General features: G+C 43.1%; 1 protein-coding gene across 1 annotated transcript in view; it reads left to right on the forward strand.

Annotated features, from left to right (window-relative positions):
* brip1 (BRCA1 interacting helicase 1) overlaps window positions 1–20,486 on the forward strand; it is a gene marked incomplete at its 3' end in the record, with an annotated part of 49,946 nt that overhangs the window by 9,164 nt on the left and 20,296 nt on the right. Inside the window, exons 7-15 of the mRNA XM_079562845.1 lie at window positions 2,333–2,590; window positions 6,538–6,759; window positions 6,846–7,045; window positions 7,202–7,334; window positions 8,463–8,602; window positions 9,857–10,028; window positions 10,133–10,273; window positions 10,610–10,771; window positions 19,161–19,320. Of these exons, the coding sequence (XP_079418971.1) occupies window positions 2,333–2,590; window positions 6,538–6,759; window positions 6,846–7,045; window positions 7,202–7,334; window positions 8,463–8,602; window positions 9,857–10,028; window positions 10,133–10,273; window positions 10,610–10,771; window positions 19,161–19,320 (1,588 nt within the window). The remainder of the gene's footprint in view (window positions 1–2,332; window positions 2,591–6,537; window positions 6,760–6,845; window positions 7,046–7,201; window positions 7,335–8,462; window positions 8,603–9,856; window positions 10,029–10,132; window positions 10,274–10,609; window positions 10,772–19,160; window positions 19,321–20,486) is intronic.

Raw genomic sequence — 20,486 nt, forward strand, 5'->3', positions numbered from 1 at the left:
TTCCGCCTGGCGCAATAACAACGTTGGTCAAGACGAGGCCGATATCTTACGTACAAGTAACGGTGCTCTGAAACAAAGGGGACGGAAGGAAATGATAGCACCTTTCACAGACATGGTCACAAAGCGCTTTACATGGGACAATTTAGATTCTTTCCACACTACGTATGAAACTTCAGTTTACCCGGGGGGGGGGGGGGGGACTGACAGGTGTCGCGACATCTGCGCCAACGGTCCATCTGACCACCGTCATACATTCACACACACATTCATCCTGACCTATTGTGCATGTTTTTAGTGGTTGGGGAAACCGGAGTACCAGGAAAACTATGCAGACACGGGGAGAACAGGCAAACTCCACACAGAATCGAACCCAGGACCTTTTCGCCTCGAGCGCTACCCGCTGCACCACCGTGCCGCCCATAGGTTGACGGAGTGGTGTGCTTCAAGCAGTGCTGACTACAACCAGTGCTTGCTGTTTCCCCTTCCCCTCTCCTCATCTTCCCTTTTAAGCTCTGACAGGAAGAACTACAAACTTTATTTATCCCACTGTGAGTTAAACATTGTCCATGTCTCGAGAGAAAGAGACTAGCTCTGGTATTGAGGAGTACGGGACAATCTCCATACTGCAGAAATGTGTTAATAGAACAGAATACAAGCTTTTATTTGATCAGAGATAAGGGATGCATCAGTACAACCTTTTTGCTTCCGATACCGATACTGATACCTGGGGTCCTACTGATCTACCGATATTAACCGATACCAAGAAACTTTCTTAAAAGTAGTTGCTGTGAGTTAACAAAATTGTTCCTCTTTTCAATAAAGTCTTTTTTTTTGTTTGTTGTTGTCTTTGTTTTTTTCAATTTGGGCGTTCTGCTCTCCCAAAATTGAATCCACAGTTTGTCACCAAGAGCACTTCCTGTTGATAGCATACTGCGTTCAGACCACAGCTACATTTTGGACGGAGCTCATGCCTGAAACATGACTACTGTTTTGGGGCTAGCTAATCCCTTTTTTCTACTGCCATGACCTATGGATCTTACCCATACGGTCTACGCCAGGATCTCTCCAGTCTTTAAACCCATATGCAGCCCATACGCTTAAATAGAGGGACAGTATTTGTGCCCGTGGACAATGGTTGTTCCAGGTTGCCCCCGTTAGCATGTTACAATCGACTACATTAATGAGAAGTCTGCAATAAACCACAAATGCTTCAACCCCAGCTCAGTGTGTCATCATCTTAAGGCTGCTTTGTGAAGTTACTGGCCTTATTGACGTTATTAGTGCATAATACTTGTTTTCACTGGATCCATGTGTGCTAGCTGCTAAGCTGTTAGCTCTGGATGCAAACAGCTCTGCTACGATCAATTGTAGATTAAATGTGAGCAATAAACTACAACAAGCCCAGCTCATTGTGTGATCATATTAAAGGCTGCTTTATGTAGTTACCAGTGACTCTGGGTGCTAACTGTTCGGCTATGGACTTAGTTATTGACATGGCTGGATGTTCTCGCGTTGAAAATATAAACACGATAAAGCTGTATTGGGCACAGAGCTAGTCCGAGGGCTGTCAGTGCTTATAAGATGGGGCTGCTTTTTACTGTTGTCTAGAGCTGCAACTAACGATTATTTGGTAATGGATTATTCGCTTGAGGATCCAAAATGCGATCGCGAATGTTCAGACTAACTCGGTGATTGAATTCTCCTGGTTGGTTCTTCCCTTTAAAATGAGGTACAGCATGTCCATATCCACTCAGATATAGTCAGTGAAAGTTGTATTTTTAAAGCGGTGAGAGCCAAAACTGGTATTGGTTCAGTATCGGATATGTGTTCTGATACCCAATATCGTGGCTCAGCTCTCCTCAGACCTGACTATAACTTTACTGGGAGTGGGACGTCTCCAGCTCGTGTCCATGGAGATATTGACTAAAGGCAGTCAAATATGAGGTTTAAATAGATTTGGTCGTCTTCATCCATATCCATTTGTTGATTGCCCACTGCAAAAATAGCTTTTTCTGTGTCGAGCTTAAGTTTTCACCCTTTTTGATCAATCTCTATTTTACATTAGATATTTTATCTTATAAAGACACATAAATGTAGGGCTTAACAGTGAATCACAATTTGAACCAAAATGGCAATGATTGCAATAAGCAGATCGCTATGTCTCAAATACCATCTTCTGGAGATGTGTCATACTTGCTAGCAGTATTCTCAAACAGTGATCCGTCTATGCCCTGTATGAATTTAGAATGTGTACTGTTCATTCCAACATAATTTGCACTCCTAAATACTATTGCTTAAATGGCTCATCTATTTTCTTTGTCCGTTCCTATAGGTGAATGAGGTGTGCACTAAATGTCCTTGCAGCTGCGGAGAAGAGCTCGCAAACAAAAGACCCAAGATTCCCAAGATCTTCTTTGGGACGCGAACACACAAGCAAATCAAGCAGATCGCACACGAGCTGAAGAGGACCATGTACTCGTCTGTGCCAATGACCATCCTCTCCAGCCGGGACCACTCCTGCGTCAACCCCAGTGTACAGCCACACGCAAACCGCAACGAGCGCTGCAAAGACCTACGCGAGGGCAAGGAGGTGAGCGCCAGATGGAAGATTTAACCAAATATTATTGTTTTGGTGAATAACTATGTAGCATATGTTGTTAACTGTAAATGTAAACAGACCGTCCATTCTAAAGGATGGACTCGGGAGCTCGGCAAGGAGGAGTTAGCGTTAGTCATAGAATATCAAACTATGGATAAGCAAAGCAATGTTGGTAATTGACGACCACTCTGATACTGTGACACCAAACGTTGGTGTCACAGTATCATTATCCAGTGAGGCTGTGTTATCATTACCACAGTTGTAGATATAGAACTTTTGATTAGGGCCCAATAGGGCTGTGCAATTAATAGAAATTCAATTACAATTTAGATTTTTACACTAAACGTTTACAAAAATAGCATTATCATAAATAAATATTTTTTTTTTATATATTTATGTAATTATTCAAAATGACAAACAAACAATGTGTAGCAATTTCAACAGTTAAAATCCATTTGACAAACTAACACCAAGACAGGATTACAAAACAACACAAAATACAGTCATCTTGACTAGTCAAACTTCAGCACAATGCATTTCAAAATAGTAGCTTTAGTGAATGTTTTGTTCATGATGAGGATGTTATCCTTTTAACTTATTATAGAAAAAGCGATTATTAATTAAGGGTGCTCTCCCGCTTGTCCGAAGTGTAGAAAGTCCCTACTGCACGGTTTGTTTGTGTGACCGTGTCCGATCCACTGAACTACCAGCGCTGCGGAAGGAACTTTTGCATTTGTCACGGTAAAAAAAAAGTAAATCATCTTTATAAATAGCTCTTGTGATAACGCCACTGATAAGTGCTCACCTTTGGCTGAAAAGAGAAGAGCCCAACAGGAGCGACATACGTTTTGACGCCCCTCATGTCCTTTGCCCAGGCGCTGGCTGTGTGCAGAAGAGCTCACGAAACAAAGCAGACTTGCATTATTTCAGGCCGCTGGGATTATATTCCCTTCGCATTTCACGTGCCACGGCTCATGCTTTTGCCTGACATAAAACAAAACAAACAGCGCTGTGTGATGATGTCATCAGGCCGCGCTGCTCAGTTTACTTGCGCAGGTGTGTGAGGGCTGGCCAGCAGGGGGCAGCTCCCCCTGCTGTTGCAGTTCAACACTGACACGTTTAGTAGCACCCATCACAATAGATGACTTTTTAATTTTTTTTATTGGCCAAATGATTGAAACCTATACAGTAATATTAAATGTTTAACTATAGGCTATTTGAGAGATAAAATCACATCAAATTTAATTACTTAAAATATCTGCTATTGGCCCTGCCAAGATTCTGCCAAATTGGACTGATGATGCTACTTTTATTTTCATCCACCAACATTGCTATTGGTTTTGTACTCAGTATTGGCCACTACACCGAGATCAGATGAAAATCTATCTTGGAACAACACTACAGAGGGCCACAGCAGAGTCAAGTGCTTGGCAGCAGATCTAGCACAGCCCTTGTCATGTTCAGCACTTGAGATTATTTGTAGTGTGATAGGCGGCTCTAGGGCTGGGCCTCTTCACTGTAAATCTCTTTGGGAAACAGATACTGTATTCTTTAGTGCTGTGGTTGTCCCTATATTGTCCTACTGCCCTGACACTTATCCTCTGCATGTCTCCTCCCTTTCATAGAGGCCTTTATAGAAGCCTTTATAAAGCCGGTATCTGATGTACTCTGTGCGATTAGGCTGTCAGAGCAGGTGCCTGTTGAAGGTCCCACCCTCTGAGTGCAACACCTTAGGGTGACACAGTATTGTACATCATCCTCTATGACCTTTAGGACAATAATAATCGAGATAAACCCTTCAAAATGATGTGACGAACTTGTCTGCTGAGTGTAAGGAGAGTGTAGGGATTACACATGAGCCCATGGAGGCAGCTGGAAGGCTCTGACAGTGTTATTTCATAATAAGGACCAACAAGTTTGGGAACATATGTATGTGTGTTTGTGTTTGCACATTTAAAACATTAAACCACTAGTGTTGAGAGAAGAATAAAAGTCAACATCTAAATAAATAAGAATTTTCTCGATTATGGTATATTACGCTTTAAAATCTATCTTGGGCTAGATGCAAGTTAGCCATTTTATGCTCACTACTGCCATCTCAGGCCTTATGCGTAACTGCAGCTTCTATATTAAGCTCGTGCATGACGGCGCGTCAGACCCGAATTAACACCTTTTTGAGTGACAGTGCAGGATTTTAGAGGCAGTTGTGGCGAATAGGTCTGGGCTCATTCTACACATTAGGACATGGCTGGAACATGTAGGGGGAGGAAAATATATAATTTTAGCATTTTTAAACTGTATAGTCCCTTTAAAAGAAGAACTGAAGGCATGCACACCTCATCATACATTCACACAGTAATAGATAAAATAGTAATATTGTGCTAATGTTGCAATAGACATTATAGCTGAAACAAAATGAAACATAATACTTCAGCAAGACTTTTTCAAGATCAACGTAAGTGATCTACACCGCAGTGAAGCACCAGCAGCATGCATTACTGTGACTGTGACAAGTTTGTTTTACTATCTTAGAGGCCTGTACTCATCAGCACACATTTCTACGTTTACATGAACAAAACCAGTTGCGGTACCAGTATGCAACGTGATTTTCTCTCAAGCTCTGGCCTGGGACATCCTCCGAACGGCTCTGTCCCAGGTGCACGACAGCTGAAACCTGGGTCCTCGGTGTCTGTTGATCTCTCATATATGGCGTCCTTTACATCTCCGCTGCTGCTCTTCATGCAGTGGAGGTACTGGTCCTTGTGATTCTTTTCACAAGGACCAGGTTGGGCGGTATGGTGGCATAGTGGTTAGCGCTCATGCTTCACAGCAAGAAGGTTCCCTTGTTCAATCCCCTTGTTTGTTCTCCCCGTGTCTGTGTAGGTTTCCTCCGGGTGCTCCAGTTTCCCTTACCTCAAAAATGTACAGTAGCTAAATGGCGGAGATTCTGACCATTAGCCCGGCTCCACTGTGTCGTCCACTTTCACAAAAAGTCCGGGACGGGAAGGCAGCTGCTGTGTTGAATTCAATTAATTACCTAGACGACTGGGAATTAATTCATGCTCTTAAAACAGAAATGATGAAAATCTAGAGATAAGTCTCCTAAATGACATTGTCGAGAAGATGGATACCGGCATCTTTCCTGTGTAAAATCTCGACTTGACCACATACGATGGTAACCCGATTATAGGCTCCCCTCAAGGCATTTCAAACATACGATCCACTACTCTTTCTTTCTCATGTGGGGTTAACAGCAGGCCACAGCTGCAGTACAAAGTGAAGCGTTTCGAATCTGTCCGAAACACCTCGACTGACGGGATAATTGCAGTGCATTACAGTAGGCGCCTGGGCTGTAGGACGCTGTGGGGGGTTTACAAGTGTCCCGTGTCCAAAGAAGGAGCTCTCAATGGCCCTGTGACATCTACCTGTGTGGAAAAAGGCCGCCCGACCAATAGAGGTATAATCGCTTACAGTTAATAGCAGTGTTGAGTTACGGAGACAGTGGGGATTGAGACAAAGGGAGGCCACACAGAGGTGAAAGGGTGATGGAGATGATAAAGGGCATTCGCTCTCACTCGTTCAAAAACGCCGCTAAAATCACAACTCGATCTGGGGAGCTTCAAGCTGCATATTAACAGATGCAAGTTTTTACCCACTTAATCTCTCTAAATGTGTACATGCCATACCTTAGCTACTGATCTTGCACTATTTTGGACTTGATTAGAACAGGTTCTGGGATTTTGGTGTCCTACCCAAACTAGAGCTCAACAGTCCTGCCCATATCACGCCTTTCCAAATGTGAAATTGTCATTCATTTGACCTATAGACTGGAATATTGCACGTTTACTGACATGGCAGAGGTAAAGCGGCTATCAGAAGCCTGTTTGGTAACGCAGCATCACTTAATAGCTTTCAATGTAAAGTTGTTTCTGTTTTAGGGCCACTCCTGCCGCTTCTTCCATAGCGTCCAGAAGATGAGGGACCAGTCGACTCTGCAATTTGTCCATGGGCTGAAGCACGCCTGGGACATCGAGGAGCTGGTGTCCCTCGGCAAACGGCTCCGAGCCTGCTCGTACTACGCCGCCAGAGAACTTATGTCAACCGCCAACGTCATCTTCTGCCCCTACAACTACCTCCTGGACCCACTTATCAGGGAGAGTGTACGTACACAGTTCGAGGAGCAGAAGAATGTCGGTTGGATCATTTCTTTGTCAAACGCTTTTCTCCCCCTCGCGTTTCCTTTCAGATGGACATCAACCTGGACGGTCAGATCTTGGTTCTGGACGAGGCCCATAACATCGAAGACTGTGCGAGAGAGAGCGCCAGTTACACGATGGACCAGAACAGCCTGTATCTGTGCAGACAAGAGCTGGAGTCCATGATCACGGCCAAGATCAGACCCGAAGACCACGAACTGCTGAGAAACTTTTGCTACAGCCTCATCAAGTAAAGACAAAAAACCTACTGTGTTTTAATTCCATTTCTTTAATTTGATTTGTCATCAGAATAACTGTTAAATGATTTATCAATAAATGTATAACTCTAAACTTTAGCTGAATTGTAAAGAGTCGTTGGATAAAGAGTGCCCTGTGCTTGTTGCAGTTGGATACAGGAGAGTCAGAGCCTGATGAAGGAGCGCGGATATGAGAGCTCTTCCAAAGTGTGGAGCGGGACAGAAGTGGTGACCATCTTCAGAACTCTGGGGATCACTCCAGACACCTTTGGAATGCTCAAGGTACAGCTTTGGAAATGACCGATCCAGAACCACTGGCCTCGGGGTTAAAGCTCATTCGCTGTCGGGCTTTTCTTTGTCTAACTTCCTGCTCTGGTAATTTGCTCAATGTCTCTCCCCACTCTTCACCCCCTCTCATGCTGATCTGTCCTGTCTTAGGACCTATTTTAGTTTTTTTTTACCTGTCCTGTCTTAGGACAGATCACGTAAAAAACTAAAATACTCGGGCTGCTCAGGGTTTGTTTAAGTGCTTGAACTGTGTGTGTGCTTCATACTGTGGGTGAAAAAAGACTTGTCTTGTCACACTCTGTGTCCAGTGCTGGTCTGTCCTGAGTGACTGTTGCCGTAAAGACAAACTATATTGAAATATAAGGAAAAAACTAGACAAAGTGCTCAGGAAGTCAATGACAGAATACATTTTGGGGAAAGGTGTTTGGGAAACTAAGACTCAAAAGAAAAACAAAAAACCAAGACACTCCTCCATAATTCTCTATTTACATTTAAAAAGCCTTTATAGTGCTAGGCTGATAAATGTTAAAATCTTTTAAACATAATGCTGGTTTTCGATGCATATCGGCTCCAAACAAGCCTTTGTCAAGGAGGGGATATATTGAAATATAAATTAAGTTTGTCAGTGGGACATGATAGTTCCACTGACACACAGTGCAACGAATCAAAGTGTAGAGCCGAGTGTAGTTAACTGGTAGAAATTGTAAAATGATACCTGTCTTTGTCATTAAAAATTAATTGAGTTTATTTGCACAAATGCATAATAGCAGACAAATGTATCCAGTGGTTTTGAACCTTATGGGGACTATACTATTCAACACTAATACTGTGCTGGGAATACATAGAAATTAAAAGCACCAATTTCCAAAAGTTAGTCTGATATTTGGTGTAATATTTTGAATCATAGTGCTGTGCTCTCTTATGTCGGAGCAGAAATTTTACCACTTTGAATATGAACTGCTCACGCTTGCATCGTGCTTTGCAAGCCTGTGTCCAAGTTTCTCAAGCTGCTGCATTGTGATAATTTTTCATTCAACTACTACTACTACTACTACTACTGTAGCCATATCTGCCCTGTAGTTTTAACGTGGCACATTTTAGCTTTCTTTTCTTCTGTTGCAGCAAACACTGGAGTCAGTGCTGGAGAAGGAGGAGCGAGTTGAAGATGACTTGGTGGAGCTGCCCACGATCACCTCGGCCTCCTCCACTGTCTTAAAGAGACTGTTTATAGTGCTAGACTTTCTCTACAGAGGAAACTGCAGGTCAGAAACACTTCCACACCCACCACAGGGGACGGTGCATGATTTCACTCACTTATTACGGCCCATTGTTTATCAAGTGTCTGAAAACAGCGGCGCGGTAGCACCTTAGCGCTCGTGCTTCACAGCTAGAAGGTCCGGGTTCGATTCCCGACAGGGACGGGGCCTTTCTGTGTGGAGTTTGCATGTTCTCCCTGTGACTGCGTAGGTTTCCTCCGGGTACTCCGGTTTCCCCTACCACTAAAAACATGTACAATAGGTCAGGATGAATGTGAGTGTGTTTGTGAGTGCACATGGGGGACGACGGATGGAAATTAGCCCAAGGCTACAATCCGGTTTGGCTTGTTTACATGCATGAGACCCATGTATGTTCATTAACATGCACTGTCCCGACCAAATAAACCAAATAATAAATAGATAAATAAGGAGCTCTCTGCCATTTATATTAAAGAGGGGGTATTATGCTTTTTTCAATCACATAGCACCAGTCTATAGCACACTACATTGATGACGCAATCTTCTGTCGGTCTGTAAATGCAGTAAATTAGAAAAACTGCCTTGTATAAAATTGCTCTCTCAAAATGGCTGTAGTGAATGTCTTGAAATAGGCCTCTGTCTCTTTAAGAACCTCTGAGCCTTTCCGACACGCCCCCTCCACACGCTGTCTGTGGCATCAGTGGGGAGGGGGTTCTGCTGAGGAGCAGTGGTTGGTTACTCGGCTGGTGACGAAAGCTTGGAGGCGTCTCCAGGAGGTGGGGGCGTTCCTAGGAGGACTCAGGCAAACCTATCCCTAAAATGGCTGCCATCAGAGTTTTTACAGATTACTCAAAAATATGTGAATGTGCCAAGGCAACACTTCAGGCATGTTTTTAATGAGGGAATGAAATAATAACATGATGTAAAGCTTGAAAAAGTCGATTTTGCATAATACCCCCCCTTTAAAGGGACTATACAGAGTTTAAAAAGGTTTAAATTACATATTTTCCTTTCCCTACATTTCTCAGCCATGTCCTAATGTGTCATCACAACTGCCTCTAGAATCCTGCACTGTCAGTTGTCAAGTTGTTAATTCGGGTCCGAAATGCCGTCATGCACGAGCTTAATACAGTAACTGCAGTTATGCATAAGACCTGAGGTAGCAGTAGTAAGCATAAAATGACCAACTTGCATCTAGTCTCTTTAAGTAAGTAGCTGACATTGGGGGAAAAACGTAAAGGCAAACCTTAATCTCTCTCTATATTCTGTATATGATTTCAGATTTGCTGATGACTACCGCGTGGCGCTGCAGAAGAGCTACGCGTGGACGAACCAGGCCCCTCCGGACGTCCCCGATGCCAACGGATTCATTGTGAGGAGACACAGACAGAGGACTGCCCGGGTCAAGACTGAAGTGCTCAGCCTGAGCTTCTGGTGCCTTAACCCAGCTGTGGTGAGAGTCTAGGCAGGGATACACTATAACCATTATTGTTGCAGCCTTAACACATGCAAACATGAAACATCTATTGACAAAAATACTGTCCGTCTCTCCCACAGGCCTTTTCAGATTTGGGCGATACAGTCCACAGCATTGTTCTGACCTCAGGGACTCTTTCTCCCATGGATTCCTTCTCCTCGGAGCTCGGGGTTAAATTCACTATTCAGCTGGAGGCCAACCACGTCATCAACAAGTCCCAGGTAATCTTCATTGTTTAATTAATCTAGTTACTGTACAGTGTGTTTGGATGAGAATAGGACATTCTAAGCCACCAGATTGTATAGCTATTTTGAACAGTGGAATTGCAGGGAGATATTATTTGACCAAATTAAATGGTGAAAAACATCGCTCTGAGCAGGGGTCTGCAAACTTATATACAACTGTTATATTTGGATGATGTGGAAAACAAAGAGGAGATGCATGAGTAAATAAGGAGTAGTGCATAGAAGTTGTTTAGGAGCTACTTGAAAAAGTTGCTTTGCCTTGCACGTTTCCGTTGACGAGTAAATCATATTTTTCCACCCCCTTGTGTCCAGGTTTGGGTGGGCACAGTAGGAGACGGACCTAAGGGCAGAAAACTGTGTGCAACCTTCCAACACACGGAGACCTACGAGTTTCAAGACGAGGTGGGCGAGCTGCTGCTGCGCGTGTGCCAGGCGGTGTCCAAGGGAGTGCTCTGCTTTGTGCCCTCATACAAGGTACACAGTTTAAAGATATAAAGATGAGGCCTTCAACTTCAAATTTCTTCTTAACAGATGTACAATATACATTCCATACACAGACAAAAAGCAAGAGAGAACTTAACCAGGGACTAAACCAGGGACTTGACTTTACCTGGACTATAGTGCTTCTGGACTGTCCTATTTTACAAAACACCACCGGGAGGCAGCACAGACCACGCATCTCTACCTTATCTTACCTGGTACCAACTTGGGCCTCTACTGGTTGTTTTAGATTTTTATTTTATTTTATTATAGATCATTTAATTTATGCTTTGGTAATGGCTTTATGTTAAAGTATTTTATTTGGTGTTAGTTTAATCCCAGTTTAGACATTATTTAGCCCAATATTGGCCTATCTGAGATTTGGTTTAGTCCTGATTGAGGTTGTACTGAAAAGTGTGAACAGTCTGAGAACCACTGCCTTAGACCCTTAGCCAATTTTCTTTAGAAGCTTAGGCAATGATACCTAATCTGAACGGAAAACTTAAGAGAGGCTTCACATTCTTCTGTGGATATCATTTTTAGACATCGAGGGCACCAAGACAGCACACCACTAAAAGAGTCCACAGTTTAAATGCCATAGCCTCAGAAAACATTCAGACCACTTTACTTCTATTTTGTGATACTAAAAATATATTTTATTCTAATTAAATTGATTACAATATACATTTGAAAAAGCTTTGGAAAAAAAATTGAGAACAGAATTTCCTCGTGACCTTATGTATTTGAATGTTCTTAAAATATAGGTCTTAAATTCCATTTACTGCACATGATCCAGAAGACCATGTTTATCTGGGTTTGAATATTCTCTGAAACCACTGTAAATAGCCACTTGGAGGCGCTAGAGACCACACATTCTCATAGCGATCAAGCGCTTTCCATCACCTCCCATTAACAGGACTTTTATGGCGTCTGATGCTGGACTCCTGTATTTTCTAAACAAAATAAACTGCTTTACATGTTCTGAGCTCAGTTAGAAATCCTTTGAAACCCTACTGAACTATAAGATGCAATTTTTGGGTTCACAGCGGAGAAAGTTTTGCTCCAGACCGATTTCCTACTTTAGTCGTGCTCTACTCCATGCTGCTCGGTCCATGTTCAGTCCAGTGTGTCTCTCCGGCAGCAGCTCGTGTTGCAGATAATGAGGGCTCTCACACGCCACTCCGAGACACTTAGCTCCTTTTGTGTTGCGCGGCTTTTCTTCGTGAATTAATAATGTCCGAACAATGGCTGGTTGTCTCGTTTGTTTACACAGGCTAAATGCATGTATGTCATTCAAGCACCGGGAGTTGCATGTTATTATTTTTTTCCTCCTTCTTCTCCCATCTCTCTTAATCTCCAGCTTTGAAGCGTGAAGACGTCTAAAAACATTAGGATTAATTAGAGATAGCGAGGGCTGAGTTGATGCCGCTGTGTCTATGAGCCCAGGGTACAGAAAGTACAGGTCATTTTGGGATGTTAATGGTTATTAGTGTTAGTGGTGAAGGCTTTAAAATGTTGCCACTCTGGAGTCCTACTTTATACAGCTTCAATTTCCCAATACATTGTTCATTTAAATGTATTTGCTTAACCTTAGAGGAGCAGAAGAAATGCCCCTTTAAAAGCACACGCATCTTTTCACCTCCACAACACACTCCTAAATAAAGCATTGTCCCCTCACTGGTCGGGACACTGGGCCAGAAGAAGCAGAAGTTAGGGATGGGTATCGACAAGGATTTATCTATCCTTTTTGGGCTGGGTACCATATATTTCGTTACCAGTACTTTAACAATACTTGATTTTCGATACTGATACCTGAATGATACTTGGTTTTCAGTACCGATACCTGATACTTTTCCGATGCCTATTTTGAAATATTTGTCTTTATAGAACCATAAAACAACACTATTGCAATAAGACTATTGATTGCAGAGCATGAGGGAACTATATGTCTTGGCTATAACTTGAGGAGTGCAACAACATCATAGTTTCCTTTCCTCTAGCTTGTTTCTGGCTTAAGTGTCTTTCTTCACTTCAGCCTGGATCTACCTGGGCAAAGAGGAAGAAGACCTTCATGTAACAAAATAATGCAAGCTTCAATGACACTACTCACTATGAAGAATTTGATGGAATGTCCCGTCATGCCAAGGGTCATCGCATGTTTATAAGAAGAAAGCTTGGGAGAGCGCATCATAAACCACCTCATTAAACATTTTTAGGTGTTGCAGCGGTTCTCTTTTTCTTTTGGACACATTCCCCGTTTCCCTGAAGGCTTTCCTCCTCAATAAAATTGATTTGTGACAAAGAACACGGCCTTGCAGGGGAATTTCGAAGTGAAAAAGTGAGGGCTGCTCCCTCAACCACGGCTGAAACGGACGTGGACTCGAAACTTCCCACCCAGCCCCTTCCATTAGGCCCTCGCCCAGACTCCCACCCCACTGTGGCCGTCCTTAACATCACCGCCCCATTTTCAAAAAGTCCCGCGTCCTAACCTGTACAAATAATAGGGTCAAATAGAGTATACTAGGATGCCCGAGGAGTGGTTAGATTGAGAAGTTGATGCAGAGGAGTCAGATGGAGTAGAAGATCTGCTGAAGGGAGCAGTGCGACTTTTGAGACGAGACATGTAACCGTAGCCCATTAGTGAGCTCCAGTGAAAGCCTCTCACCCGCCGTTGTAAGGCCAGCCCCAGTGGAGCGGAGCAGGGTGGCAGCCGGAGGAGACAGGTGGCTTCTTAGCACCGCTGTGGCGTGATGGTGGCTGAGATATTTTGGATGTAAATAATTCACGCCCCAACAACACGTCTTCTCTTTCCACTCTCTCCCCCCCCCCTCTCACTCTCACTCCTCTGCATGTTTCTTTAATGCCAGCCTCGTCCATTATTCAAAAGCTCTCTACGTGTCGCCGCGCTGTTCCCTGACACCAGGGAGACAAACTGCGGAGGTAAAGGAGACACAAACGTGTAAGAAAGAAGTACAAAGGATCACACTTGATTGCGTCTATGAGCTGGTTTGGGGCGGATTGTCCCCGATCCGGTCCGATTTTACCGCGCTGTTGAAGCGTCACCCCTCGGAAGGACGATGCATTATTCAGTTTGTTGTGCAGCTGTATGTTCTAAATACCACTCATTTCCATTTATGTTCCCCATAGTCACAAACAGTGTTGACTGTCTCCTCTCCGTGTTTACTAAAAGATTAGATATCACATGAAGGCCCTCAGAATAAGAACTACATAATCCTAGTTTAGTTTAAAGTGTGATTATAGTATGGCAAAATTATTTTTTCTTTTATTTATTTTAAGCTAACTTGGTAATTGCAATTGTATCTATTCTACACAGGAACTTTTTTTTTTTTAAATCTTTTTACATCAAGAATTGGAAGGACACTTGTCCTCTGCATTTAGGGTGGACATGTGAGGAGACCTGGCTCCAGCTCCAGCCAGTTTCATGGTCATCATTATCACCATCATCATAACATGGAGAGATCATGCAAACCCCACACGGACAGGCCCCACTCGGTCAAACCTGGGAACGTCTGGCTTTGAGTCAATAGCTCCTACTATAACCAGAGTTTGAAAATCATAGTTGCTGTATCAAAGGTTTGGTAGTCTAGAATGAGAGTAGGAACAATTGTTGACTTCTCAACACTGTCTCAGTCTGAGCTCTGACTGAAATGTGCATCGATTAACTGGGGATGTGCGAGGGTTTGTGAGAGTTAAAGATCTTCATCATCTTTAACTCTCAACAAAACTGGATAGATTTTACTCAACAAAACTGGATATTCCCAGGTTGTACACCTTTAACACTGTAAGGCCCTAACATGTCATATTGTTAGATTTGTGCAGTGTACGACTAATAGTAGTTCTGCGGACAGTTTCCCCCACCTGAGCTGTAGCTCTCTGCAGTTCATCCAGGGTTATCATAGGCTTCTTGGTCATAGCTAGGGTCAGTGCTGTCCTTGTTCGGTCAGTAAGTTTAGGAGGACGGCCGGGTCTTGGTAGGTTTGCAGTGATGCCAGACTCTTTCCATTCCTGGATGGTGTATTTAACTGTACTTTGAGAGATGTTTAACGCATTGGAAATCTTTTTATAACCTAACCCAGCTTTATACTTCTCAATAACTTCATCCCGGACCTGTCTGGTGAGTTCTTGGACCTCATGATGCTGTCTGCTCCACAACAGTCTCTTAACAGACGTGGTGTAAAATTGAAAGCTCCCGAACTTGCCCTCTCTAAATCTTTGTGCCATTTTTGTCTGAAATACATTGCCTCCTTCGATGTAGTTACAATCACTCCAGGCACTTCTCTCTGTTTGACACATTAAACACATTTACATGGAGGTGTCCGGGCCGCTGTCCGTCTGCTCGACTCTCTGCCTAATGTTGGCGTTAATATTTCATGATTCTGTGCAGAGCGACACATGGCTTTAGCTGGAGGTGCCACAGTTGAAGTGCTTTTTAAACCCCTTTACTTCACACCTTCACTGTTGGACCGAGGCGGATGTGCTCCTCTTTAGCACATGCAGGTGTTTGACACAAAAGGAGCAGGCCAGCGTGGCAGGAGTGACTTGTCGAAATGTGCAGTGGCATTCTTCTGCTGGCCAGACTTCTGCAGTTTTTCTGTTTTTTATCATTTTAATTAAAACATATCCAGTGATAAATGTGCTTTTTGCCCGGTGGATTTGGCCTTTTCCCGAGCGCGTCCTGCTGCAGATAATCGCTGTTTTGTTTCGTGGCAGATTTCCGTAAAGTCCGTGGCATGAATAATTGAACCTCCACCTCAAACTCGTGCTTTGGGATCCACCACAGAGCTGTCGTTTTGAGGCTAAGGCACGTCAGACCGGCCCCTCTCTCCAACGTAGCTCTGCATATTCACCGCATCCTCATGTTTTTTTAATGCTACCGTTCTGGTTTCTCTCACCAATCCTGCTCGGTGCTACGGTTCACCTTCCATACATTATCCCGGCATAAAAACAGGAAACACTTGCGTTTTCTGTCTATTCCCGCTTGTTGCGTAGATGTTATGTGCTTGTCCGCTGAGAAAACTGTTTGTTAAAAAGATTACATGGAACTCGGCAGTCCCGCCCACCTGGAAGCTGGCTCTGGGCTCTGGAAGTCAATTTCTCATTTATTTTACCGATCGATGTTTGACAAAAATAATAGTTAGAGCTAATCAGGTTTGTGGTAAACTGTGCACAAAAGCGGTGCACATCCGGCCAGCTTACTTGGTGCTAAACAGACGGCTAAAGGAACGGCTTGTCCAGTGTAACGTCTTCAGAAAATCATATGAAGTCAACGCGTGTTAGTTTTTGATTATTCTAGATGACCAGGCCGTTGTTGTGTTGATTGACAGACTCAGTGCAGAGTGCATTGTCAGGAAACAGACAAACATAAGGTCCTACCTTCATCATTCAGGTATTATTTGTCTCTGCATGTGCAGGTCGTGGTAGAAGCTGACTCCAAGTAAAAGCATGGAGTTGTCCTGGTTGAGTAGAGAGAAATCACTTGAACTGTGCATCTTTTGAAGTGGACGTATCATGCAACAATCAACTTTAGGATCTTGTAAACCATTTTAACGTTCCCTTGTCAATAGTCTCGTTTCCATCAGAGAAAATGCGCTGTGTAAAATGGCATGATAAATGGGCATAACAAAAGTGAATGTACACACGTTCTCATCAAAGAGTTTTGCGGATGGTGGCGGTGGCAGCTGAATTGCGCATTTGCAGCATTTACCCAGTAGAGGGTGTGCGATTTTGATTTGCAAACCTCACGAATAAATGTTCATTTAGGTGAAGCAAAACTATCTTAACGGTGGGGTATTGTGTTTTTTCAGGCACACAGGACCATTCTATAGCATACTCAAATAACTATGCTACCCAAAATTGTTTGGAAAATGCAGCAAATATCAAAAACAACTTGAAAAATGTTTCCCTCATAGCAACACTGTTCCTGACGCTGCGATTATGCCTCTGTCTATTTAGCATGTTCAGCATGTTGTTGTTTTTTTAATAAAAAAATCAAAAAGTAAATATATATATATATATATATATATATATATATATATATATATATATATATATATATATATATATATATATATATATATATATATATATATATGCGTAAAGGTAAATTAAAAGCTGAGTCTGTCTGGCACTGGAGGTATGTTTTTCAAGAGGGAATGACACACTAACATGATTTTTACTACACTCTGTAAATGCTGGACAAACAAAAACTATCCCAGAGTGATTTCTAATGAAGATCAGGAGCGTCTGCATCTCTGGCTAAGTTTTTAGTCCCTCACTTGGTCCATAACTTAGTTGCAGTGCACCCGCAGTAGTGTTTCACAATATTCATGCAGTTTTGAGTAATCCTCGGGTTATCCAGTTTAATTTAGCTGTTTCTTCTACTGTACTTCCTGGATATTGTCCTCTACATTTTTAAAGCCTATAATTAGTGATGGACGAGTGAAGCCTTGTGACACTTAAGGCATCCGTAAGATTCGAAAACATGACTGAAGCACCAACTCAATGTGTGCAATAAAAGTTTCAAACAGGCGTTCAGTGGTTTGATTTTTTGCACAAACAGCCTGACATGGATGTTTGAATGATCCAACCAATCAGGCCAATAAATAACAGTGCTTTTTTTTTTTTTCTATGTGGGTCTGTGAACCACAGAGCTCCAGGGGGCGGGGCTCCAAGGCAAAACATTAATGCGCAATTTTTTTACTTCATTCAGTCAGAGCTAATATGCCGTAAATCGTACTCCATGCTATTCCCATTGCCTGGCACAGAAATCCTGCACCCCATGAATGTGGTTATATGGTCGCCTGATAAACCACACCCACTTCTTTCGGCGGGAAAGAAGGTGTGTCTGGCCGGTAAACAAGTTGCTGATTGGCGGCTCAGGCCGAACCAATCACAACCGTCAGAGAAATGACAAGGCTACGTCACTTGCTGCGCCATTATGTTGTTAGTTCAATTAACTTAAACATTAGCCAAAACTTACCATGAAACCGTGAAATGGACTACAGCTGTCGTCTCATCAGCTAATTGCTAATTGGTCTATTTCACTAACAATCTGTGCGTGTTAGCACCGCCCGTTCAAACTGCTCCAATTGCTCCGTGACCAGACTAATTCCCTGCGTGGAATGGAAAGGGAATAGTATGGCAGAGCCAGGCAAGTTAAATGGGAAAACTGGGGAAATGCAGCACATTTACTTAAGGTTTGTCAAAGTGTGCGAAATGCGGTGCCAAAGCTCTAAACCACGGCGTACATCGAAACAGAAAGTTATTCCTACAGCTGCCAGCAGGAGGAGCCCCAGGCAAAGTCTTCTCCAGCTCTAGCGCCTGTATTTCATTGTTACTATTTAATTCTTACAGAGACATCGTTTCAAAATATGAAACTACAACAAAATATCAAGGCTGAGGTCTAAGCTTAAACGCTTCATATGCATATATGATCTATGATATGTCCACTCTAAACTGTGGTAGATTTAAACAAAACAAAACAAAAACAAAAAACAAGAAGGAATAAACCAACCCCTTGGCATCAACGTGAGTCTAGTCTGCATTAATTTTATATTCTATATAGGTCACTGCGCTGTTTGGTTTTGTATTACAACGTGAGCTCAGGAACTCTTTGGTTTGACTAAGTGTGCTGTAAAGTAGATCAATATAGCATTTGTCATAAATGAGAGAGACTTGCTTAACTAAAACTATATTATAATATGCTGCCCAAATGAACACTGCGCTCTCTAGTCTGATCTGCTCCTTCTCTCCAGCCGCTGCAGTGAAATCAGTGCGGCGCTGCTATAGTTAGACAGAGAGTGGCAGGGTCCTCGGGGAGGCACATTGATCTAAAAGCCCTGGGTCTGAGGCACATCACTCACTCGAATAAACTCAGCCGTGCACAACTCCAGCGGCGCGGAAACTGTCTGGGGGTCAGCCAGAAGTCCTGTGTCAGCACCAAACTTCGGGAGCGGTGTCGGGCTGAGGCGGGGGACGGGGAGAGGAGACATGAGCTGAAGGCATCAAGAGCGGACAGGATTCGGAAGTGTAGTCAAAGCTACTTTACATTGTACACATTATCACTATATTCAAATGTCTAGACCAGTAGGGCTACAAGTGAACAGTGATTTTCTACATGCTTTATCAAGTTTTTTTTTTTAAATATATCAATAAATAGTCAGGCGCGCAAATGCCAAGGGCCTTATACCACCTGAACACATCTTAATGAAGCATATCTATTTTCAAAATGATGTTATATTTGGCTACAATCGTTCAGTTTTACATTAAGAAACATATTCATCAATTTCCATCATCTTAGCTTTTCATGCTGTATCCTTCATATTGATATTGATTGATTGTTATACCCCTGTGCTCTGTGCAGATGCTGGACAAGCTGAGGGACCGCTGGGGTAACACAGGTCTGTGGGAGAAGATGGAGGATGTGAAGACTGTGGTCACAGAGCCACGTGGAGGAGCCAAAGGCGACTTTGATGAACTCCTGCAGCATTACTACGATGCCATCAAGTTCTCCGACCACAGGGGTGAGGTGGAGTTGGGCTGTTAGTCCCAGTGTTATTACCACACCACCATGAGTAGGGATGGGTACCGTTCGTTTTTTTTCGATACCAAGTACTTTAACGATACCTGCTTTTCGGTTCCGGTGCCTTAACGGTACTTTTTTCGATACCAATGTTATTTTAATTCAATAAAAATGACGTGTATAAAAAAGTATAGTTCAGGAAAAAATCCTAAAACGGCACAGCAGAAGCTACACAGGAGCAGCAGCGTCGCCTGTGACTTCGTGTTTTGAGCACAATTTCCACTTAAGCAGTAATAAAGAGAAAGAAAGGACGTTATTACCTCTTAAGCTGCAGAGACAGGACAGATCCACATCAGGACATGGTTTTCTTTCAGCTAAACTTTTCTAAACACACTGCGCTGTTCGACGAAGCGAAAGCAACTTCACACTCAAAGATCCTTGCATGGTGTGAGCGCTCACTCTGCCACTAACAATTTACCAAAACTGGACCAACAATGTCTAATACAGAGTGAGCGCTCGCTTTCAACAAACCATCTTGGATATTCCTGTCGCTGCAGCTGCTGTAAAGTTGTAAACAAGAGCACGTAAGCTCAGCCTCCGTGGGTCTGTCACTAAAGGTAAAGACGTCTTTCTTATTGTCACTGCTCTTTTTTGCTTTTCAATTTGACTAAAAGCTCAAGTTTCTTATTCAGTCCTGGTTTAGTCCTGGTTTATAACTGGTTTTGTTTAGCTCTGGGTTTTACAACCGGTGTAGTATACGTCCTGTCTCAGTCCTGACGCAGACCGCGGCTCTGTCATCTCTATTACAAAAGTTTAGCAAGTTTTGCTTCGCTATAAGTTACATCTAGCTATAAAATATATCTTTGCTTCGCTCCATTTGCGCTGAAGCGGGTCAGTATCTGCGCACACGTTCATGTAGCTTTTTTGAGACTCACTGCGGGTCACATATTGACGTCTGGAGAGAAAAAGAACCGAGAGTTGGCACCGAAAGAATTAAAATTTTTCGATACCGCCCCCGACCGGAGCTTTTCGGTCGGTTCCAAGTAGGAACCGTTTAACGGTGCCCATCCCTAACCATGAGTCCACCTCAGCATGGTGGATTTGAGTCCTGGCTAGCGATGGGTATTAATAAGGATTGCTATGGCTACTCTTATCAATACCATACTA

This window comes from Gobius niger (assembly GCF_951799975.1).
Source record: "Gobius niger genome assembly, chromosome: 1".
Classification (NCBI taxonomy): domain Eukaryota; kingdom Metazoa; phylum Chordata; class Actinopteri; order Gobiiformes; family Gobiidae; genus Gobius; species Gobius niger.